The sequence below is a fragment of the Delphinus delphis genome, chromosome 2 (genome assembly GCF_949987515.2).
Source record: "Delphinus delphis chromosome 2, mDelDel1.2, whole genome shotgun sequence".
In the NCBI taxonomy this organism is placed as follows: Eukaryota; Metazoa; Chordata; class Mammalia; order Artiodactyla; family Delphinidae; genus Delphinus; species Delphinus delphis.
In genome coordinates, this window is record NC_082684.1 from 138,795,654 (window position 1) to 138,811,951 (window position 16,298).

Here is a 16,298-nt window from a genome sequence, read left to right on the forward strand (position 1 = left end):
GAGGGAAGTGTCCCTCCCCCTCTCGGCCCCCACCCCACTGTGAACCGTGGATGGTGAGGTTTCCAGAAGAATCTGTCCGTTGTCGGAGCACTCTGACTGGGAGGGAGGAAGGGGCATATTCCCTGGTGGGAATTCCTCTTTCATGGTGGAAGCGGGGGACAAGGAGATACCACTTTCTGAGTGATCATGGCAGGCTATATCCAGTGTATCAGCTCATTTAAATTAGTTTCCAGATTAGTCTTGGAGAGGTTAGCCGACCTGTCCAGCCACACATCACGTAAGCAGCAGAGCCCGTGAAGACGCCAGGTCTTGCCACTGGCTCTCGCCCCCTCTCCTGGCAACCTCAGGGGCCAGGAGGTGCACGCTCCGACCTGGTAGGGTGGCTCTCGGCCCTCACCCGGGAGCTGTCCTGAGGGAACTCCCGGTAGGGGGCGCTCCGAGCGCCGTCTCGGGCCTCCGGGTGCGCCTCCAGCCGGCGCCTGGGACGGGACCGGCCGCCCCGCCCTCTCGGCTCATCCGCGGCTCTGCGGGCAGGCGGGCGCCCACCGCGCAGGGAGCGGAGCAGAGCAGAGAGCAGCGCGCCCGGCCGCGCTCCCCGTGCCTACCGCGCCTCCACGCCCGGCGCCGCGCAGCCTCCCGCCGTGAGTAGCGCCCGTCTGCGGGCTCGACGGGCGGGACAGGGCGCGCGGCTCGGGGCTGGGGCTAGCGGCGGCAAATTGCTCTGGGGCAAGTCAGCGGCCCGGTCCCTGACGCCGCCCCCCGGGTATGGCCGGCCTTGGCCTTGGGTGCTCTGGCCGGCCCTGGACCTCAGGGACTGCCCGCTGGGCCCCTAGGGCTCGCTCCGAAGTCTGGCACTGTGACCCGAGGAACCGGCTGGGAGCGGCTGGCAGACCTGGCGCCTAGGGAGGACGGGAGACAGACTTCCATCAAGTTAGGACCCCTTGACGCGGGGGAGGGCCCCAGATTTACGGGAGGAGAGGGCCCAGATCTTTTCAGCATCATCTGCTTCGCATACCTCCTTCTCGCCCTCTTGCGAAGAGGTGATGCGAGGAGGGTGCTCCGTACCCAGTCAGCTTTCTCTGTGGCAGAATGAAGCTGTGGTCCCAGTCGGGAGCCTGGGCTGGGGCAGAGTTAGGGTGGGCAGGGGGGCAGCCAGTTGGTCTGCGGCAGGCTGGGGTTTCGACCCCAGCATAGGAGGGTGTTGTCAACGGTTTACGCGACTATGGTTCAGGCATTGTGGATGTCTCATGGCATGTGTGGGTCTGCCTGATCCTCACTGTAACTCTGCAAGGTGGAAATTAGGCTTCTCACTTTGGGAGGGAGAGGAGGCCCAGGGCCGTAAGCGTTGAGGCCAGGCAGGTGGTAGGTTAGGAGTGCACACTGGAAGAGAGGATGCATAGCTGCTGCCTCACTGGCAGGTGGGAAGGTCGCTGGGGGCGAGTGGCCCCCGACACCTTGTACTCAAGAATCCGGTGGGGGGCAGCTGGGGACCTCTGCTGTGGTTTCTGACATTGTATTTCTCAGCTGCCTCTGTGTAAGGTATTCCTGGGAGAGCCCTGGTGACTGAGGGGTGCTGGTACGTTGGCCTCGTCACGATTTCCTCCGGAGTCCTGTTCTTCCCCAAACCACCCATCTCCCAAGATGTGTTTTTAGCACCTGAAGTGGCCCCATTCGGCAGCTTTGGGAGAGGCTTGGGCAGGGGGTGCAGGGGTGTGTGGATTTGAGTGGGTGTGTGCTGGCTTGGGGTGAGCTTCCCACTGGCAGGAAGAAGACCTGAACTGACCCTGACCCTCTCCCTAAGGCCTCCCTGGTTGTTAGATGTGGGGGGTGACCAAGCAGGCTGCCCAGCGGAGCTGGACCTTTACCAGGAAGATAGTTTTCTCATGTCAGCTTAGGCAGGTGGCTGATCTCAGAGCCCCAGCTTCCTCATCAGAGATCAGGGTGGGTCAAAGCCTCCAATGCATGGAGGGCCACTGTAATGCCGGATGCCCCTCCCTTCTGTTGGCAGCCTCCTCCTGAATGTGATGGGGGGGGGTGTGAGGGGGCAGTCATGGTCCCATTTCACAGACTTGCACTGGGTGAGGATCTCTGAGAGTTCAGCAGGGTGAGCTGGGGCCCATGGGGGAGGGGCTTAGTAGGGTTGAAACTTCCTTATGGGATGATCCTCCAGCCCTGGAGGCCTCCTCCCAGGTTGTCCCTCAGGAGGCCACCGACTTCGTAACCCTCGTGCCACCATTGGAGGGTTGAGGGTACTGTCAACAGAAGCTGGGGGAAGAGCAGCTGGAGTGGGCTAGCTGTGTGACTTTTAGCAAGTCCTTCCCCCCATCTGGATCTCAGTTTCCTCCTCTTGTAAAACAAGTGGGTTTGACCAGACAGCAGTGGTTTTCAAACTCCTCCCACCCATGAGTTCTCACTCGGAACCCCAACATATAGTATAGATAAAGTGGAACTTCTCTGGCTCCCCTTCCTCATGCTGGTGGCTCCTGAGCAGAGTCTAAAAATCCCCTAGATGTTCTTACAGATCTCTTTCTGTGAGGTTTTGGGAAATCTGTGTTAACCTTTCAGAAGTGTTGCCTAGTATTAGGGTTGGGGGGCAGGAATGTGAATTCTAGAGATTCCATTAAGAGAAATGTAGGCATTAAGATGGGCCTCAACCTTGGAATGTCTGGAGCCGATGGATGGCCTGTGCCCCTGGCCAAAAGTTGTAGCTGTGCCCTCTGCCATGTGGTTCCATCTTTTCAGGGCCAGAAAGATGCCTGTATCTCTGGGTCCTTCTCCGGGTCCTAGCTGGTGACTGTAATTCCACCTCAGGACGTCTCCCCTTTGGTTTCATGTGTCTAAACTGGTAAAATGCGAATTCATCTTGGGGAGGGACGTTATGAAGGGGCTTTGAGTTGTTATCAGCTGCTTCTACCGGATGAGCTTTCTGAGCAGCAGCCTTGAGAAAGACAGCTGGGGCACTAAATTTACATCAGCCAACATTCATGGAGTGCCTGCTGTGTACCAGCTACCGCAAGGGGACAGAAGTGAGAATGTCACAACTCCTGCCCTCGTGAGGCTCCAAGACAACAGGCAGGAGGGAGGGAACTCACATTTGTTGGAACCGTCCAAGGACCGTGAAAAACACTTTACATATGTTATCTCATTTGTCCAGTAGATATCAGACTCGTGTTTTAATTATGTAAAATTTTGATTGCATACAAAATAACTGTACATACCATCAAGAAGCAGCACTGTCAGCACCCAGAAACCTCCCTGTGTCCCCTTCCAGGCACAACCCCTGACCGAGGCGTAACAACTATTACGACTTCTAGCGCCATGGATTTGTTTTACCTAGAGGGAATCACACAGTCTGTCGTCTTCTGTGTCTGGCTTTTCTCATTCAACATTATGTTTGTGAGTCTCGTCCACATTGTTGCAGGGAGCAGTAGTTCACTTTTTCTCATTGTTGTATAATAATTTCATTGTATGGGTATAACTCAATTTATTTATCCATTCTTGTCGATGGCCATTTGGTTGTTTCCAATTTTTAGTGATTACTGACAGTGCTGCTGTGAACGTTCTTACGTGGACCATTTTGGAAAACATCCGCATGTGTTTCTCTTAGGTCCGTAGAAACTGACCAATAGTTTTCCAAAGCAGTCCCAGTGTATACTCTCCCTAGCAGTTTTGAAAGTTCTCCAGATATTCACTAACACTAGGCATGGTCTAGACTTATTTCCTATGTAAGTAATTTGAAGCCCAGAAAAGTTGTCTTGTGCTGTTTGCTAGTAAGTGGCAGAGCCGGGATATGAACCCAGGCCTCTGTGCCTGTGGAACCTGTACTCTCTCCCTCTGGGTTACACATTGACATAGATTATGAAATAAGCCAGAACGTGATAAGCTCTAACCCTAAACATGTGTAAAGAGCACTCTTTGGGAATTTAAAGAGGAAGAGAGTTTTAATCTGTTTTGGCAAGAAAAAGGGTCATGGAGGCTCATAGAGATGGTAGCATTTGAGCCTGGCTTTGTGGGAAGGGAACAGTTTTGCTAGGAGGGCTTTCCAGGTGCCACCCCCCAACCCCCTGAAAAGGGCCCAGCTTGAGCTTGGGTGTGGCAGGGGTGAAAGTTTTGGGGGAATGGGAAAGGTCTACTTTTGCCTGTAATATAGGATTTATGGGGGAGGGGGCGATGCTGAAATGGTGAGTTGAGGCCAAACTGGTGAGCCTGGTTTGAGCTTAGGGGACTCCCCTGGCCCCCAAGTTCTGATCACTCGGGATGTGGAGCACAAGGCAGGGGCTCATTGTTTCTGGGGAGGTGGGGCTTCTTCAAATCCAGCTCAGCTCCCGATAGCGAATGCAGCTGGCCTCTTGCCAAATGGAGGACCATAGCTGTTCCTGGGACCGTTCTCAGGGTATCTGCCAACAGAATTTTTTTGGAGTTTTCTGCTTCCATCTAGCTGTGGGAAATTAGTAGCTACTGTCACCTCCACCCCCAGGATCTGACCCAGATGGTTTATTTGGAAGTATTTTTTCAGCAAAAAGATGACGATAGATAGCAGTCCTGCCCCCTCCCTCAGTGCTAGCCTCAGGAGGTTTGCCAGGAATGGGGGTTGGGGGCAAAGGGGGCCAAACTTCTGACTCTGATCAAGCCAAACTTGCCAGGAGAATCCCAGTACCTTTTCCTTAGAAGGGAACAGAATTGGTGCCTCAATGGCTATGGGAAGCAGAAACACAAACAATGGCCTGGAATGAGTCAAATAACAATAATAATCATCGTTCTTATTTGTCCAGCAGTTTATGTCCTTATCACAATGGATCCTCACGTGGATGTGTGAAGTATGTGGTATAGACGTGATCACTCCAGTTTACAGAGGAGGGGGATTGAATCCCAGAGAGGGTGCCAACGTGCTATGGGTCACATGGCTAATATACACCCAGATTAGCCTAGAACCGGGGATCCTGGAGCCTGCTTTTCTCAGGATTCCATGCTTGCCAGGCCCTGGATGAGCATGGAGTGAAAACCAAGCAGGGAGGAGGATGTGTGATGCACAGGCAGGAGGTTGGCAGGTGGCCCTGAGAGTAAGGCCTGGGAGCCAGGCCAGCTCTGCCTGGAGGTCTTCAGGGATGTGTGTGACTCGATGGAAGGGAGGGAGGCAGGTGGCATGTTGGTACCAGAGCTCTGGTTTGTAGGGGGCAGAGGTGGAGGAAAGAGGGTGAAATGTATACATCACCTGAGAGTTAGAACAGCTTCAGCCGCTTGGCACTGATGAGACGTGCCCTTAGGTAATGGTGCCTCCACACAGCCTGGTGAAAACAGTCTTTTGGGGGTTCATGGGGCCCGGCCGTGGTTGGCCTCTGATTGCCAGGCAGAAGAAAAGCTGCCAGCACTAGCCAAAAGGAGCTCCGAGAGGCCTTTGCTAATGACTCTTGAAAGATGCATCCACAGGTAGCTGGTTTTATCTTTGTGATGTGCAGGCTGTGTCCTGGGCCCTGTCCTCGGGGTGCTGTCCAGGGTGGCATGTGGCTGTCCCAGGAATGGGTGAGCTCCTTAGGGCAGGAGGATCCCAAGGGAGGATGCAGACCGTCTCTTTTGGTGGAGTGGTGGGTGCTCTGCGTGGTTCAGAGTAGTCCTGTGGTTCTCATTAAGGTGCCCTGGGTAGGCAGAGTTAGCTCCATTTTACAGATGAGGAAACAGCCTCCTCCCGCTGACAAGAGATGAGGCCATAGAGCTAGTTGTGGACAAAATTGCACCAGAACCTCAGGCTCCTAACTCCTGGTGCCCACTGTAATTTGTCACACCACTCCCAGGCATCTTTCCCTTAGGGTGATGAGAGAGAGTTTGAAATCAGTTCAGACTCCAAGTTGGGTGGCACAGCGCCTGTAGGAGCTGAGGTCATGCACATCCCTTACCTTTCTACTGCATTTTGTGGTTTATAAAATTAATTTCCTGATTTGCAGTGGTGTTTACAGTACTAATCCCTTTTACAGATGAGGAAGTTAAGACTCTGCAGTTTAAATGACGTAGGCAACTGTGGGACTTGAACCTGGAACTTCTGACTCAAAAACGAGTTCTGTTTTTCCTGCATCACAGCTGCCTCTTTTCTCAGTAGACCTGAATTTCATGAGAACAAATTGCCGAAGTTGCCCATGGTCCTGTTTCTCTGAACTTGTTCAGAGCAGATCTGAAGAAGTGAGGAGGGCTATTTTTGTCTCCTTAACAAATGTGATTAATATAAATCAAATAAGAATGGTACATCATTGGTCACAGGTGAGGAAAGGCTTGATCAAGGCTGTTCTTGAGGAATGAGGGCTGTGGGTTATCTTTGAATTATGAGCTCCCAGGCAGCCAATTACTTTTGGGCCTAGATTCAGGCTGGTACCAATTGACACGTCTGTCCTAACCTCAGGTTTTTTCATGTTTCAGGGCTGTACGCTCCAGGCCTCAATGAGGAGCCCAAACATGGAGACGTTCAAGCAGGAGAAGGTGGAGGACTTTTATGACATCGGGGAGGAGCTGGGGAGGTAAGTGGCTGTGAGAGGTGTACTGGTCAGTAGATCTTGTAGGTCATGGGCTTGTCACAGGACTCGTGGGAAGCTTTAAAAACAGTCCTGAGGTTTATTCATCTTCATGGGTGCCTCTGCAAGGAATCATCTCTCTGGAAATGGAGACTTGCCAGCAGAAAGGACTAGAATTGCTGAGTTCTGTGTTTTCAGTATAACCTGGCTGACAGTTAACGGCAAATCTAAATGATTCTTGTTGTACCTGTTACTTTGCTCCCAAAATCCTCCCCAGGCTCTGGACTGAGATATGACCTGTTGGTTTTCTTCTCCGAATCCCACTTGGGATTCTCCGTGGCTCCCAGGTGTTTTTTTTTTTTAACGTTTATTTATTTATTTAGCTGTGCTGGGTCTTAGTTGCGGCACGTGGGCTCTTAGTTGCAGCATGTGGGATCTAGTTCCCTGACCAGGGATTGAACCCGGGCCCCCTGCATTGGGAGCATGAACTCTTAACTACTGGACCACCAAGGAAGTCCCTCCACAGCTCTCAGGATTTTGTTCTGTAAGCTCAGAGCCTGAATGGGAGGGGAAATCATCCTCCTGAAAATGGCTTTAGATTGAGTGACAAGCCACATGAGCCTAGTTGTGAAGGTTCTTCAGATCTGAGTTATTGGGTGCATTTTCAGGTTTGCTAAACCCACAACACAGACAGGGGTAAACTCAGATCTGAAAGTAGTTACTGTCTGGAGAGAAATGATTTTCTGAAGCTCTCTTCTTGCCTCTCATTTGTAACAACTGCTAGTATTCGGGTGGTATTTTAATGACTACAGAACACCAATCTTGGAGTTTGAGTCTCACAACAATTCATGAAATGGGAATTATTTTTACTCTTATTTTTCTTGAGGAAACTGTGGTCCAATGAGCTTAAGCAAGTTGCTCAGCCAGCAAGTGACATGGCCAACGTCTGGCCCGTCCAGTCTGTGCCTGCACACCTGTCATGCTCTCTCCAGTGCACATGGTTCTTGCACACTCACACATACTTGCAGTACACCCGGCCCAACCCCTCCACACACCAAGCAGAGTAAAAATCTGGGGGTTCAGGACCTTCACTGTATCCATGATGCACAACGGGAGCCTTTCCCTTTAAAGAGCTCCTGTGTCAGGACTAATTCTCTTACTTTCTTTTCTTCTCTTTTGTTTATTTTTTGCAAATATATGTATATGTTTATTTCCTTTTATTTTAAGCACACTGGATTTATAGGTTAGTGTTTTAATACAGTTTTAAATATTACATCTTAATGTATCATACAGGTTTGCTCATGTCATTAAATATTTTAAATGCAATTTTATATTCCCTTGTATATGCATGCCCCAATTATTCAGCCATTTCCCCTACTGTTAAAAATATGCAGTTTCCATTTATTTTTTTTTAAATTTTCATTGCTAAAGCTATAGTGAACATCCCTTAACAGACATTTCTGATCCTGTTTTTGACTGTTTCCTTAAGATAGATAGCTAGAAGTTGGGTCACTGGGTACTTTTATTTAAAAAAAAAAACTAGAAAGAACTTCAAAGCCAGAGGAGCCTTACTCAGAGAAGAATGGAAAGTGCAGTTATGGGAATTCCCTGGTGATCCAGTGGTTAGGATTCGTTGCTTTCACTGCCGGGCCGGGTTCAATCCCTGGTCAGGGAACTAAGAACTAAGATCCTGCAAGCCGCGTGGTGAGGCCAGAAAGAAGAAAGTGCGGTTTCTTCAAGTTTAGGGAGTGCTTGTCCTGCTTGGCTGGATGGGTCAAGAAGCAAGTGTCTGCAGAGTCCCAGAGTGTCCCAGAGGGGGAGATTCCTCAGCCTTCTGTCTGGGCCATTGCCACTGGCAATCCGGGGCCTGTGAAGGGCTGGGAAGAGGCTGGAGGGTGGTCAGCTGGACTCTGCCTCTGAGTGAGAAGCGAGGGTCTCTTCGCCTCGGGCGCTTCTCCTGAACTTGGTGATGCCGGGGGCAAAGTGGCACCCTTAGCCACAGACCCTGGCAGGCCCTACCAGTGGCTTTTGATTCGATGGCCCCATGTTGGCCATGTCCTGTGTGTAAGGGTCTGTGCTAAGTGCCCTGGGTACAGAGATGAGCATGACACGGGGAGTCTTTGCCCTCCTGGAGCTCCAGCCTGGCTGGAGGGGCAGCTGTGCACATAACAAGGGCAGCGTTGGATGGGATTATGTCGGGTGGGCTGTGAGCTGAGAAGTTAGGAATTGGGGGGGAGGGGGCTTGGGCTCTGAAGAAGGAAGTAGACGTTTCCCGTGGAATTCATCTGTTATTCCTTCTTAGTCCTGTCTCTCCCCCATTCCATACCTCAGAGCTATTAGAACTGGAAGAGACCTCATGCTCTGGGGTCCTCCATCTACAACAGGGTGTGAAGGCCCCAGGTACCTCACAACCTGGGGAGCCTTGGAGGAACCTCCCCTCCCCCCCCCCCCCCCCCCCCCCCCGGTACCTGCAACTTTTGTAAGGTTCTAAGGTGCTGGCTGGACATAGGGTGAGTAAGAGGCAGCAAAGGTCTGAGGCCTTTGGAATGGCTTGTCGTCCTAGGATTTGTGGTCTAGAGCAGGGGTCCCCAACCCCTGGTACCGGTCCACAGCCTGTTAGGAACCGGGCCGCACAGCAGGAGGTGAGTGGCAGGCAAGTGGGCAAAGCTTCGTCTGCGGCTCCCCATCGCTCTCATTACCGCCTGAGCCATCCCCCCTCCCCGTCCGTGGAAAAATCGTCTTCCACGAAAACGGTCCCTGGTGCCAAAAAGGTTGGGGACCGCTGGTCTAGAGGTCCGATGAGCTGGAAGGCCTTTAGAGGTCTTTCTTCCAAGACCCTCATCGGACAGTTGAGGAAACTGAGCCTCAGAGAGGGGAAGAGTCTTGCCAGGGGCCATAAACAGGCTGGAACTAGAGCTGCCTTCAGATGACTGCTGGACTTCAGAAGGGGCAGTGCTATCTGTCTCTCCTCCTCTCTTTTCTTCATGTAACACACTGTTGCGGGTGTACCTCGTGCCAGGCGTTGTCCAAGGCAGCGACGAACAAAATCGACGTTCCTGTCCTCTTGCAGCTTGTGTTCCATTGGGAACAAGTGATTGAGGGATCACAAAAGGACAAGTCACTATAGAGCGTGTGATGGGCTATGAAAGGAGAGAGAGGGATGCTCTGAGAGAGAATAGGGGATGTAGTTTGCCCTGGGTGGCTGGGGAGGCTGCTCTGAGGAAGTGGCTGAGGGTAAATACGCAGGCAGGGGAAGCAGCGTGGATGCAGGCCCCGAGGTGGGGAGAGCCTGGGACCTGAGCTGCTGTCAGGAGGCCAGTGTGGCCGTGGAACGCGAGCTGGGGGCAAGCAGTGCTAGATGAGGTCGGATATATAGCAGGAGGCCAGACCCAGCCTGCGAGCTCTCTGCCAACACAGACTGGTGGAGAGATTTGGCCTTTGGGGACACACAGTTTGAGGTCTGGGTCCCTTTCCTAGCTGTGCAACCTTAGGACAACTTACTTGACCTCTCTGAGCCTGAGTATTTTTTACCTGTAAGATAGGAATAATAACAGTAGCTACCTCGTGGTTGTGGGGATTAAATGGGATGCTGAGTCTGCGGTGTCCCTCACAGAGCTGGGCACAGGAGGTGTTCAGTGAACAAGAGCTTCTGGCCTTTGAAGTAAGTTTGGGTGTCAAGGCCCCGTCTCCCACTTCTAGAGCCTCCCAGCAGGACAGTGTGGGTCTCTGCAGGAGGAACAGCAGGAGGGGTTGTTCTTACGTTTGGGAGGAGCTTTATGTAAACCTGCTTCCTCGGCTGTCCGTGAGCACCCTCCCCTAGACTCAGGGCTGTCTCATTGACTTTAGCTCCTCCTTAAGTCCTTACTATGCAAAAATGAAAATGAGTGAGAGTCACTTTTCCTTTTTTTACCTGTAATGACAGATGGAGCTCACACAAACATCATGCTGAACGAAGGAAACCAGATTCAAAAGAGCCCATATGGAATAATTCCATCTGTGTCAAATTCAAGACAGGCAAAATGAATCCCTGGTGCTAGAAATCAGAACAGTGGTTATTCTTGAGGGACTAGTGACTGAAAGGGGGCATGAGGGGGATTTCTGGGGGACAGGTATTGTTCTATTTCTTGATCTGGGTACCTGTTTCACTGATGTGTTAATTTCCTGAAAGTATGTTAAGCCATACTTGTATATGTACATTTTCTTGCATGTATATTGTATCTGAACTAAAACTATACATTAACAAACAGGGAATCTTTAAGTCCACTCCCTGCCCTGGTCTGGTCCCCAAAGGGCATGTTTCTGATGCCTTTGGAGGCCTTGTATGTCCTTATCCTACAAATAAGAGAATATCTGTGAGAAAAGCTGCAGAATCCAGCTTTGGATGTGGACATCATGCCCTGGCCTGAGAGTCTGGGGCACGGCTGGGGCCCACCTGGCCCTGCGCATCTCACCTGATTTTCTGGCTCACATTTCGGCCCCAGCCTGCTGGGGATGCTGGAGGTTGTCAGCTGTTTCTGGGAACAGTTGGAGAAATGCTGGCCTGCAGCTTCTGGCCTCTCTCAGCCTGGGTAGCCACTGTAGGGCAGAGCAAGGCTCATAAAGAGAAACCCATCTAACCCCTCATTTTATAGATGAAGCTAAGACCAGAGAGGGGAAGTGACTTGTCCAAGGTCACACGGTGAACAGGTGATAGATCAGGGTGGGCACTGGTGGTCTGACTCCTACTCTAGGGCTCTGGCTACCACACCATAAGGACCCACAAAGCACAAACTTATTTTTCTCTTTAATTTTACTGTTTTTGGGGAGTGGGGGAGAATATATAGTAGGGTAGTCTTTTTTCTTTGACCTTGAGGGTAGGGTAGGAGGGTCAGAGTCAGAAAGGTAAGCATTTGGGAAGGATTGATGTTCCCTGGGGAAGGGTGCTGGTGGATAGGCCCAATGATGACTACTGTGTGTCTAAGGGTACAAGGTAATTTAATGTAAGCAGCATATAATGATCAGTGGTTTCTTTTTTCCTATACCTACATTACTTCACTTAGATTTTTAAATTATTAGATGAACATAAAATCATAAAATATTACTGTTGCACTGGATCTCAACAAGCATTTAGTCCAGATCTCCGTTTCATAGACAAGAAAAGTGAGGCCCAGAGAAGGGAGGTGATTTGTCCAAAGTCACAGAGCCAGCAATACAGGAGCTGAAACTTAAAGAAGCTTTTCAACTACACTGTGCTGGTTTAAACAGAGGAACACCTCTCTATATGTAAATTCAACTTTTATCCACAGCCCTCACCTCTCTCAGGGAGCCTATCTCACCATTCATTACCCCACACATCCCATCATAACCTCCCCAGCTCCCCTGGTGAAGATAGCGGCCAGAAGCCCTGCTACGTATAGGAGGCTCACACGTGCAAGGCACACTGCTAGGCACTTAACCTGCAGAATCCCCTTTTATGGGGATAGGAGCCTTGGGCCGTGGAAGGAGCCACTGCTCTCAAGCCTCACCCTTCCTAAACAGGCTGAGGAATTCCTTGGGACAGCTGCCTGCCAGACCTGAGTCTCCCAATGGGGTCCTCTGCGGTTAAGATCACCCACCGCACGTGCAGCTTAGCCAGAGCAACTTCTTTTGGGAGAGAAACAAAAAACCTCCAGGAAACGTATAGAGCTCAGGTGTACCCAGGCTGGGCTCTATAGCCCCGTCTAGCCACAAAGCTCTATAGAAAACAATAATAGTAGGTGTTTGGATTTACCTGTCTCTGTCCTTGGGAAAAAGCGTTTCCAAGATGAACTTGGAGGCAAAGGGGGTTTTATTATTTCTTTTTAAATTAAAAAAAATTTTTTTATTGTAGAAGTCATGCATGGCATATGTCATAAACTTATGAACAGTTAGAGTAGAGCTCCCTCTGTCCTCCCTCTAAGTCTCACATCCACAGGTAGACTTTGATGATAATTGTCTTCTGTTGCCCTTCAGAACTTAGTCTAAGTAAAGCAAGTGTGAATGTAGACCCAGATGGGATCATACGACCAGAACAATCTACAACTTGCTTTTCTCACTTAATGAAATACATTGAATATCTTTTTACAGTATATAGATCTATGAGACTTACTTTGGAGGAAAGTTTTTTTTTTTTTAAATAAAACATTTAAGAAGACAGTTTAAGCCAACAAAAGATTAGCAGCCTTAACCTAGCAACTGTTTTTATTTCTGAGTCTTACCTTCTAATCTATCTATGGCTATTTCTCATGCCCACACAGCCTCTCCTCTTTTGTGTCTGCTTGAGGCCTGCATGTGCTCAGAGTTAACATTCCCCCAAGCGCTAAGCTCCTGGGGGCAGGTTGCCTAGACCAAGGGGAGCAGGAGAAATTCTCAGGCCCTGGGATGACCGGTGATGAGATTAGGCCTATCTCACATTTGTTTGTGCTGGCCTGTCAACTCTTTGAAGGCAGGTCCGCAACTGCTCTCCTATTTTGAGCATCACGGCAGCACTGGGACAGAGGCCAGAGGTCCCCAAATCTTCTGTGACTTCTCTTTGCTCTCGCTCTTCTCTCACTCTTGGAAAAATTAAACTTTTCCCTCAATGTCAGGATCAAATGCCATCTCTCCTAGCAAAGCCTGCCATGACCCACTCCCTCTACACCTACCCCCTCTACCTCACCCCCTCTATGGACTGTATTACCTCTTATTCTGGACCCACACCTCTTTTAAGTGCTAATGTCATCGTACCTCATGTTACACAGAAGGTTCACCTGGTCATCTTCCCTGCTGGACCCAGGGTCCTCCATGCTGGGCTCCTGCGTACTTTATCTTTTATCCTTTCATTTTCTGCCCCTATCCACCTCCCCACCACACCCTCCACCCTGCCACAACCCCAATAGCGTCCAGCCCAGGCCTTTTACGCTTGATAAGCGCTCAACTCCCACAGACACCACAGTTAACTGCAGAGCTGTTTGGAACCTGCCTTGGTTCCAAAAACTCAGCCAAGCCCCCAGCTCCCATAGGCCTTGGAATGAACGAACGTCCAGGATTCCCCAAACACAAAGTGAGAAACAAAACACACTCCATTTCCTGGACACACATTGTTTTTTTCTTCTTACTCTTTTTTTTTTTTTGGCTACCGCACGCAGCATGCAGGGTCTTAGTTCCCCTACCAGGGATCGAACCCAGGCTCCCTGCAGTGGAAGTGCGAAGTCTTAACCACGGGACTGCCAGGGAAGTCCCCATTACTCTTTTTTTTTTTTTTTAATTGAAGTATAGTTGATTTACAATGTTGTGTTAGTTTCAGGTATACAGGAAAGTGATTTTAGCTATATATATATATTCTTTTTCGGATTCTTTTCCATTATAGGTTATTATAAGATATTGAATATAGTTCCCTGTGCTATACAGTAGGTCCTTGTTGTTTATTTTATATATAGTAGTGGACACACATTATTGTATTTAATCCTGGTAGCACCTTGTGAAGCAGCTGCTATTCCCATTTTACACATGAAGAAATTCAGTCTCCAAAATGTTAGGTAACTGGCTCAAGAAATACAGACCACCTACCTTATCAAGGAGAAGGCAAGTGGGAAATTCCACTTCGTGCAACACAGCAAGTCTCAGAGAAAGTCAGAAATAAAAGCCAGAAACTTCTCTAGTCAGAGCCCTGTTTGCCTCCCTGGGCTGGGATTCTCATGCTTGTCTGATCACACACATGCTTATATTTCCTGCTGCCGGAAAGTGAAAGTGACCGACCTAAGTTAAGAATCTTCTGCCCTCATGTCAGTATCTGTGCCGAGTACTTCCCATCTTCTGGAACAGTATGAGCTGGATCACATTCCCACTTCACAGTTGTGAAAACTGAGGCTCAGAGAAGTTTTACAGTGGCGGCTGGTCACTCATGCCAAAAAAGCTCTGACTGCTAACACCGAGCTTGTCTGTGCCAGGCCCAGGAAGCCCTCAGCTTGGTGTTAGTGGCAAGGAGGTCTTTTGGGCCACAGCTGCGCCCCAGACAAGCCAGTGGTTTCCAAAACGTGAGTGAGCGTGTGTGGATGTGTAAGTGCACGTCTGTACTCATTGTCACAGTCCAGAGACTCTTCCCAGGCACCCACTGGGTGCTGGGCACCGTGATGGATAGAGGAGACTTAGGGCTCAGGCCTTACCCTAGAAGAGGTTAGGGCTCAGTTGTGGCACAGGGGTACTCTCCTCCAAAGCTAATGAAATGAGACGTTGGAACAGGCCACAAGCTAAGGCCACAGCGGAGGAAGCTGTCACCCTGTGTGGGGCAGCTCCTCACGGTGTAATCCTGGAGATGGCACGTAACCACCTCAAGGTCAGGGCTCTGCCGAAGACTGAGAAGCAGCAGGCCCGGGCTTGGGCAAGAGGGCGCGTGGAGAGGGTTGAAGGGAGGGAGCTGCCAGGAGGACAGGCGACTGCAGGGGCCCTGGATGACAGAGGCCCTGGAGGAAGGAGGGAGGCGCCTTTATCACCCATTGTCAGGCAAACAAAGCACAAAGTCACTCAAACAAAGTGGCTGCATTGCACATGCTTCAGTCAGAAGCTGGCACATGGTGCAAACCGCTTGCCCCGAGGTAGCCGTCTCATTGAGCTCAGTTTGCATTATGAAAATTGTAAGAGCGAGAGGGAGGTCCTATGTGAGGATAATTGAAACCGTTATATACCTGTATCTACGGGACACACTTTCCTTTCTACTTATATATCGCCAGCCTGTACATTTTGCATTGTGTTGTTTTTTGACTCAACATTGTTTTATGTTTACCTTTCCATGTACCCAGAGTCCGTATAACCGAAAAATATTTTTGTTTCAAAATAATTTCAAATTTAATAGCAACATTTTCAGACTAACAGAACTCCTGTATATCCTTCATATACAGGAACTCCTGTATATCCTATTCTAGGAATAGGTGGACTTGATCCTCCCAAATAGACAGACCAGGTTTTAACATTTTGTCGCCTCCTCCCTTGCTGTCTCCCTCCTTCCCCACTTTCTCCTTCTCCTCCTGCCTTTCTTCCCTCTTTTTCTTTCCTTCAGTTTCTTCTTTCCTTTCCTTCTTTCTGTCTATCTACCTATCTACCTACCTACTTACCTATTATTGTTTCCGAGCCGTTTGGGAGTTGGTTGCGGACACTATGCCTCTTTATCCTCAATGCTTCATTATGCATCTCCTAAGGACACGGGCGTTCTCTTTCATAACCACAGTACAACTTTCAAATTCAGGACATTTCACTCTGATACAATATTTTTATCTAAGCTATCATTCTTGTTCCAATTTTGTCAATTTTCCCATTAGTGTTCTTTAAAAAAAATTTTTTTAAATTTTATACAATTTTAAAAAGTTAAACTCCATTTACAGTTATTACAAAATATTGGATATGTTCCCCGTGTTGTATAATACATCGTTGTAGCCTATCTTACACCCAACTGTTTGTACCTCCCACTCCCCAGCTAGTGTTTTTTATTTATATATTTATTTAAAATATTTTATTTATTTATTTGGTCGTGCCGGGTCTTAGTTGCAGCAGGCGGGCTCCTTAATTGCAGCATGCGAACTCTTAGTTTTGGCATGCATGTAGGATCTAGTTCCCCGACCAGGGATTGAACCTGGGCCCCCTGTATTGGAAGCTTGGAGTCTTAACCACTGTACCACCAGGGAAGTCCCCCAACTAGCAGTTTTTCTCCCTGCTAAACAGGATCCAGTGAAGATCATATACTGCATCTCCTTGTCGTATATCTTTAGTCTCCTTTAACCTGAAACAGTTCCTCAGCCTTTCTTTGACTTTCATGACAAGATATTTTTGAAG

The 16,298-nt window shown here is 49.5% G+C and overlaps 1 protein-coding gene across 2 annotated transcripts in view; it reads left to right on the plus strand.

The window, feature by feature from the left end:
- The first annotated feature begins 559 nt into the window (after nucleotides 1-559).
- Nucleotides 560-16,298, plus strand: part of DAPK2 (death associated protein kinase 2) — a 119,163-nt gene continuing 103,424 nt past the window's right edge. For both annotated transcript variants that reach the window (XM_060002904.2, XM_069540473.1), the window contains exons 1-2: nucleotides 560-641; nucleotides 6,406-6,503. In XM_060002904.2, the coding sequence (XP_059858887.2) occupies nucleotides 6,427-6,503 (77 nt within the window). In that variant the 5' untranslated portion in view covers nucleotides 560-641; nucleotides 6,406-6,426. The remainder of the gene's footprint in view (nucleotides 642-6,405; nucleotides 6,504-16,298) is intronic.